Genomic DNA, 8557 nt, shown 5'->3' on the forward strand with positions numbered 1-8557 from the left:
CCCAAAGTAGGCTGGGAACAAGAGTCTTCACACCCCCGTGTTGTTAATTTAAATTGGAAGCCCAAGGAGCAGAGCCTTGGCTTCCATAGTTCCATGTCCCCCTGAATACAAATAGGCTGGAACCGTTGGAGCTTGTCCCTTTGAGATGTCTCTCCAGTGACATCACAGTGATTGTCACCTCCCTCAGACTACATTAGGCCCTGCCCAGAGTCCAGGAGCTCAGACAGCCGGGGAGACAGCTGGAGTTGGAGAGATTGAGGTCCACGGCAGCCTGGGTGTGTCTTTGCTCCTCTTCAGGTAACAGCAAATCTTTGTACTTAGCAATCTCTTCCTGTCTCTGTCTCTCTGTCTCTGTCTCTCACCGTGTGCAATTTTCAAATAAAAATGTTAACTGATGCTTATATTTCCTAGGGGAACAGGTAATCACCACAGAGTGCATTTTTTGAGCTGCGAACCGAATATTGATTCCTGCTTTTCTTTGATATACATTTTCTCTTTTTCTAATTTTATATTTTCCCTACACCCCAGAAAAAAAAAGCAATGTCAAATTCCTTGTACAATTTGGTGCTAGTTTGTAAGACTTTGGCCCATGCACAGGACGGCCATTTTAACTCACAGAGAAGGCAAAATAGGAAGCCAGAGCGCATGTGTGGGCTCATAGCAGAGACATAGAATATGGGTGATCGAATGACTGCCTAATTCTGCTCATTCCTCTCAAAGGGTGTGGACGTGTGTAAAAGTAAGATTCCAGACTGCATTGCCATAGACTTTGATAGAATTGCACCCATTGGGAATTCATCAGACTGGAGTTCTGTTCATTTAAAAATATATATATATATAAACAAATATTTAAGGTTTCCATCAAAGTAAAAGAAATAGCAGAGGTTAAGCCAGAGGAAAGAGAAGTGTGGTGCTCAGTCTGTAGTCAGAGGGGATGAAAAATGTGAAGAGTAGAAAAGATTCAAGCAGCTGAAACACAAATTATAAGAAACACCAGCCTCACTACCATTTACCAAGAAACAGATCGTTGGCGGCACCCCAGAAGTCCATTCCAAATCATTTCCCTTCTGCCTTCTGTCTCCAAGTGTGGAGCTTGTCTGTCCTTCCTTGTTTTGAACTTTTACCACCGTGTTTGTGTTCCTAAGCAACACGATTAAGCTCCTGGTGCCTGCGCCTGTGTAAATGGAGTCACATTCTCAGCTCCTCTTGTAAATCCTCCTTTCATCCCACAGGTATGGTGTGAGATCCTTCCATCTTGCCCTGTATAGCTAGAGTAGATCATATATTTTCTTTACTCCACAACATTCAAATGAATGTGAATGCCATGATTACCCATTCTACTGCTGGTGGCCAGAGCTTTCCGATATGTGGCCTTGGGGGTCCATGTTCAGGATTCCTTTGCTGTAAGCACTTCATCTAACAGCCTCCCCCTCTCCTCTGAACGCTCACGAGCATTCTCTTCCCTTCTGCTACCCATTGATTTTCTTCCGCTTACTGTCTCTCCCAGACAACTGTCTGTTAAAGTTTTCACAAGTAATTGACAATGTCCATCATGCTAAGGGCCGAAAGAGAGATAAGAATTAAAAGGGGGAGGGGCTGGCAAGATTGCATGACAGAAAAGGCATGGCTGACAAGCTTGATAACCCGAGTTCAATCTCCAATCCCCCAGGGTGGAAAGAGAGAACTAACTCCTGAAACTTGTTCTCTGATCTCTGCATGTGTACTGTGACACACAAGTGTCTCCTGCACCAGCTGCATACATAAATAAACACAATAAAAATCAAGATTGAAAGGGAAAGGAGCCATAAATCAATCTTCGTTGGCTATATCTTAAAATGAGATTTTATAATGTGGAACAGACCTGCTTATTATACTCGAAATTATGTAATAAAAGCTGATTATTCCGCTGGTATCTATGCAATTAATAATTTGGTCCATTGATGACGCAACAAATACAACAGGTACAGTTAATTCAGTCAGGCCAAAAGTTGCTACAAAGCTGTGGTCCTTGAACTTTGACCTTTTGCAAACCAGTATTCTTTCCAGCTGAATTTTTCTTCTGTGCTATAGTCTTGTCCTACAGTAGTAGTATCTGCTTAAATCATTTAAGATACAGAAGATTTAAATTTTAATTTGATTATATAAACCAAGCATCAGTTTACCACTTTACCAAAAATGAGTAACCTGATTGACAGCATCACCTGCCCTCTTGGAGGACACTTTCCTGCATGTACGATCCGTATGCACAGTGAAGATGCCTTCTCTGCTGTCTAAAATGTTTACAATCTAGGCACATCCTGAGCTTGACTAAAAATAGCTGGCACAAGCCCTTGTTGAAACAGAAATGCTCATGAGGTTAACACTTGTTCTTTGGACTGAATACCGGTTGTGCGAGGGACTTCTGGTTGACCTCTGCAGGTTTTGTGCCAGGATAGGCTTGTACAAAGCCGTGCAGCTGTTGGAGCTTCTTTATGCTTTCACCAGGGTTGGATGAAGACCTAAGGCAGCTTTAAATCCGAAAGATGATGTTATCCTGCTCCTAAATGTGATCCAAAGAAAGGGCAATGCTAAACTTGAAGGTTTGCTTCTGCTTTGGTGTCTCTGCTTGCAGATATTGCAAGCTGCCAAGTTAACATGTGTATTTAAACCTGCAGAAGATGAAGAGAGAAAGATGCAACATTTTATTTTTTACCCGAAACAATGTAATTAACACAGGGTAAAAAAATATTGGTCTTAGGATGACAGCAGGAAGAAAAACTAGGCTGCTTGTGTTCATCCATACTCTCCAGAGAAACAGCTCTCTCTCTCTCTCTCTCTCTCTCTCTCTCTCTCTCTCTCTCTCTCTCTCTCTGTGTGTGTGTGTGTGTGTGTGTGTTCGAGAATTGGTTCATGACATTGTGGAGGTTGGCAAGTCCAAGATTTTCAAGGTAAGCTGCCAGCAGGCTGCAGCCCCAGCAAGGAGTGTCAGCTCAACTTCAAATAAAATCTGAGCTCAGATGTTGGAGACCAGGGCATCAGCAAGGCTGTTTCCTTTATAACATTCTCTTTGGCCCAACAATGGCCATAGTTTCTGTGTTTCCACAATGTCTTCTCTCTATAATGTCTGTGTTCTGACCTTCTTAAAACACCAGTCATACAGAATCAGGGCTTGCTATAGTAACTTATCTAGTTTGCTTCTTTCTGCGGTAAAACATGGACACAAAGCAACTTAAGGTGAAAGGATTTACTTTTAGTTTACAGTATAGTTCTTCATGGAGAAAAGTCATGGCAGTAATTCAAGGTAGAAACCCAGAGGCAGAAACTGAAATAGAGACCATGAACGCTGGTTACTAACTTACTTCCCTGGCTTGTTCAATGTTTCTGGGTTTTTAAGGTTTATTTTTATTATTTAATATTTATTTTTATTATTTTAAATTATATGTATGTGTTTGTGTTGGGGTATGTGTCCATGAATGTAGGCACCCAAGGAGGTCAAAGGTGCCAGATCCTGCCAGAACTAGAGTTCTAGGCAGTTGTCGGCCTCCCAGTGTGGAAGGACTTACTCAGTCGAGGCTGTCTTCAGGTTTTATTGTTGTGAAGAGACACCATGACCAACAGAAACTCTCATAAAAGAAAACATTTCACGGAGTCTGGCTTACAGTCTCAGAGGTTTATCGCATTATCATCATGGTGGGAAACCTGGCAGTGTGCAGGCAGAAGTGGTGCTGGAGAGGGAGCTGAGAGTTCTACATCTTGATATACAGGCAGCAAGGAGAGACAGTATTACACCAGGTATAGTTTGAGCATAGGAGACCTCAAATCCCACCCCCACAGTGACACACTCCTTCCAACAAGGCCAAACCTTTTATAACAAAGCTATACTTCCTAATAGTGTCATTCCCTATGGGCCAAATATTTAAACACATGAGACTATGGGGGCCATACCTATTCAAACCATCACAAGGTCCTTCTTCCCAGGTGACCCCAGATTTATAACAAGTTGATGCTGAAGCTATTTATATCAGTGACCTCATATTAGCTTACTGACCTCTTGAACGATCCTATCTCCAAACCCAGTCACATTCTCAGATATTGGGGATCAAGGTTTCAATGATAAGTTTGGAGGGAAGGGTTAGGAAGTCAGCACAAAAGCTCTCCTCTTCCATGACTTCTATTTCCTTTGAAGAGAGACTTAACATCTTCCAGGAACATTCACCCATCTCTCATGCTGTCTCTCTCTGTTAGGACGTGAAGACAAGCCAGTGTCCTTGGTGTGCACGCAGAAGTCCTCCTGGAGTTCTCACCCAGACCTTCTGAAGATGGAGCGGTCTACCCAGGAGCTGTTTATCAACTTCACAGTTGTCCTGATCACTGTGCTCCTTATGTGGCTCCTCGTGAGGTCCTACCAATACTGAGGGGCCATGCCACACTCCCGGGAGTGACTGCTGTGTGCCCTGAGCTTCCATTGCTCTGTTGACGTGGGATGCTGCTCTTGGCTCCTCCAGCACCTCTGATTCACACTCACAATGCCTGTCACACCGCTGCACTAGGTCCTTGGAGGGTTTTTATAAAGATGCTGCTCTTGTAGGCTGTCCAAAGCTTGCCAGCCAGTGAGCCTTAGGTTTGTTCCCTAGCAAATGTACTATTCAAGCCACCAGGTTAAAATTAAACTGGATTTTTATGATGCCGAGTAACAACAAGCCACTGGTTTATGTCTACACACATCCCCCAACTTGCTGTCTGCCATCAGACCCATCCAACCCTTCAGAAGAAATGTAGGAGGATGTCTTTGCCAGTCCCTTGAGTTCCATGTGAATAAAATTAAGCCACTCATAAAAACAGCGTTTAGAATTTATTTTAGCTTCAATGTGACCCTTGGCTGGGACCAAAGTGACAAATAGCACATTATTTCTAGCTTTTGAGATTAGCCAACATGCTCCAGCTGCCTAGGATCTGAAAGACAAGTCAGAGTGTCACATCTTAAATTATTCCATTGCTTCTCAAACCTCTCCTTCAAGAATTCTGTGGCCAGAGGGAGAATAGCTCCATCCTGCAGAAGTGATGGGTCAGCCCAGAGTGTCCACTAGAAGTACAGAATTCCTCTGAAAACGTCTTTATCCATAGCTTTCACAAGAAATGGGCTCAGGAGGTCAATAGATTCAGTCAGTAAAGTCCTTACCTTGTCAGTTCAAAGATCTGAGTTTGGATCCTCAAAGCCATGTGAAAACCCAGCAGAGTGGTAATTTCAGTGATGGTGAGATGGGAGGCAGATACAGGAAGACAGGTCCTGGAAACTTACTGGCTGCCCAGCCTAGCCTACTTGGCAAAGCTTCGTGCCATGAGAGACCCCCTCTTTAAAAAAAGATTGGATGCAGGCAAGGAATGGCACTTGATGTTATTCTCTGACCTTCACATATATGTGCACAGATGTGTATGCATACACCTATATATACAAGTATACCTCCCCAAACAGGCACACAAACGTACAAACATTGACACACGTACAAAGCACATTCACACCCATACATATATGCCCATTCACTCACACACCAAAAACAGAACAAGAAACAGATTTCTACTCACACTGCCATGTCTGTCTGCATGTACATATTTAGAATAGTTAATCCCTAAGTAAAACTGGAGCATGAATCATGCCCCTATGAATAGCATATTCCAGTTTAGTCATTGTCCTAATGCAAATAGAGCTAGATTCAAGGACAATTTCAAGAAGGGAAAAGTAGAAAATGCACATCTGCATCACAAAACAAGCATGGTGTGTTGCTAGTACACCCCATACTAGACAGACCACATCTGTTATCTCTGCCAGTTTTGTTGTAGACACAGGAAAGGGAGATTTTAAACCTCCTCTTTCACAACGCCCTCCACAAAGGTATTTCTTGCTAAGAATCTGATCTGTCATGGCCATACTGCACAGCACCCTGCCTCTCAGCCCAGTCTGCATTCAAATAAAATCAATAAAGCGGGGGAAGATTTTTTTCAAGCTATTGACGATGCATTCTTTCCAGACTAATTAAATGGAAATCTCAGTGGCAGAGCCTAAGCATTAAAACAATAGACACAACATGAGAAGAACAGCACAGCATCCTCCAGATGACCTCAGGATGTAGCAAGGGTTGAGAGTTCAGAGCCAACCATTCCTGCTCAGACTGGCATGTGGGTGTTGTTTCTTGGAATGAGATCTCCAGACAATTCTAATGTGCAGAGGCACTGAGAACTGATATATTTTTGAGAAACTGCATTTTGAGAGATTCCTGACAAAACATGGCCCCCGATGCCTTAGCTCTAATTTTGGAGATAGGTCAACTGGGTGGATGTGTGTCTTTAATAATTCATTGTGTGGTACACACCTCAGAGGTCTAGAGGGTCCTCGGCAGATGATTAGCAGGATGTCCTTTACCTGAAGAACCCCTCTGAGGATCTACTGATGTTTGTGCATGTTTGAGAAGATATGTGTGCGATGAGCAGGAGAGGAATGGGCACGTGGAGAGACACGCATACCCTGCAGACATTGGACCTGAAGCCTGGGTCCCAGTGCCACACTCACAACAGGGACCACTTGGTGAAGCCATTGCATGTTAGCTCTGAGGTTCTGTGCAGGTATCACACCATGAGCAGCCATGGGACCTAAGCTTGGAGACCTCACTAACCAGAAGTCAGTGGTTAAGCTACACATCTAAGATGAAGACAACCATATCTCCTTAATCTTTGCCAGTGACAGCTTTATTGTAGATCTTCAAACCACTGATGATGTTTCAAGCTTAGACTCTGGCCTTGAAATGCCTGGCCATATTTAATAGCAGCAGCCAGACTGATGCTCCTGAAGTACTGGCGTAATTAGATAAAGGTGACATTGCAAACCTCTACATGATTTCTCTTTACTTATCGATCCTCACCCCATTTCCCTCCCTAACACATAGGAAGATTGCTAAATGAACAGGACTAGAGTCTCAGGACACATCATGGATCACCTTCCTGGGGATAAGGACAGCCACTAACAAGCCCAGTGAGGAGCTAGAAATGACATCTAGTACCTTCCACATGGAAGTCTTCATCTTTAGAGCTAAATTACAACTTCACTTCAAGGTCTGTTTTTATGTGTGACTTTTCTTGATCTTTCAGGCACTCTGAATCACCACAGAACCTTTTGTTGTCCCCCAGTGTTGGTCCCAGGCCCTCAAAACAGGCTTGGCTATCCCAAACATGATGGTTGATCTGCTATAGAACAGAGAGAACTGATTTCCAGATGCTGACTAAAGTTCAGCCCGTAGGTCTCAGCCCATTCTGACTTGTTTCTTTTTGACTCACCCATCCATTCATTGATTCATTCACTTATTCAAATACTTATTCTGAAACTGCTATGTGTTGAACGTTTCACTAACCACTGGAAAGAACATCAGTGAAACAAGTAAGTCCCATCCTCTTGGAGCTCATGACTTAGGGGAGGAAGCTGGGTATATTAGTGCGCAGTTAGAACGCTGTAATGAGTGTTTTGGCAGGAGAAGAACAGTGTGGAGGATAGTCTGGGCAAAAGGAATGGTGAAGAGCAGAGAGCACAGCAGATTCTGGAAACTGAAAAGATGTGCAGAGTGGAAAGGAAGAGTGCCTACCTCACTATGCAGTGTGGCTGGAAGCAGTTACACTATATGAAGGCCAAACTCAGATTATGACCACATCTCTTTTACCACCAAGTAGGATGGCCCTTGGGATCCCTCACCTACAGGAAGGGATCCCTCACCACCCACAGTTGTTAGAGTCATGCTTATTTTACACTGAGCTTAGACTCTGGCCTTGGAACTGCCTGGCCATATTTACTGACAGAAGCCAGACCAATGATCCACACTCACCACCTCACCCACTGAGCAGTTCTCTCTGGTGTAACGTTCTCCCAAGTCCCAGGATGCCGAGACCTCAGTATCACAGCCGAGTTGCTCACATTATCATGCTAAATAACCATGAGACAGCTTGTAGTGTTCGTTAGATTTCGCTTCTGTTATTTTCTAATCTTGCACCAAACTGTGCATCTTCGAAACATCTCATTTTTATCTACTGAAATTGCTCAAGGTTCTCTAAAGGAGCAGAGCTGATAGAATGAATATCAAAAAAGGCACATACTAGGTTGGCTTACATGACTGGGTTGTCCAACAATGACTTTCTGTGCACGGAGAGGTAGAGAACCCAACCGGGGGGCTGTGGTAGTCCCAATTTGGTGTTGAGGGCCTAGAGGGTTCCTGAAGAATATTTCTTCTGTGTTAGAAGTCTGATAGAGCTGGTACTGGGCTCCAGTCTCAGCAAAGGGAGACAACAGCAGTAGCAGCATCAGAGTAAATACACACATCAGCAAGGGGCAAAGGTGGGCAGGTGAACTCAGTCCTACTTTCCCCTCACTCATCTTTATATCTTGGCCACCTCTGGAGTGTATAGCCCACTCTGTTGAAGGGTCTTCCCCCAAAGCTTTCTTCAGCAAGTAGGTGTGTCTATCATTACCTGGGATCCTGTCCTGAATGCCCAGGGCACGCCATAAAGTAGTCAGTGACAAAACCCCAGCTACTTCTGATCT

General features: G+C 43.8%; 1 protein-coding gene across 1 annotated transcript; it reads left to right on the forward strand.

Moving 5' to 3' along the window:
* Positions 1 to 4214: 4214 nt before the first annotated feature.
* Sln (sarcolipin) lies at positions 4215 to 4818 on the forward strand. The gene has a single exon (XM_032910040.1). The coding sequence runs from the start codon at positions 4299 to 4301 to the stop codon at positions 4392 to 4394; it is 96 nt and encodes a 31-aa protein (XP_032765931.1). The 5' UTR covers positions 4215 to 4298; the 3' UTR covers positions 4395 to 4818.
* Positions 4819 to 8557: the final 3739 nt, after the last annotated feature.

Source organism: Rattus rattus, chromosome 8 (assembly GCF_011064425.1).
Source record: "Rattus rattus isolate New Zealand chromosome 8, Rrattus_CSIRO_v1, whole genome shotgun sequence".
Taxonomy (NCBI): domain Eukaryota; kingdom Metazoa; phylum Chordata; class Mammalia; order Rodentia; family Muridae; genus Rattus; species Rattus rattus.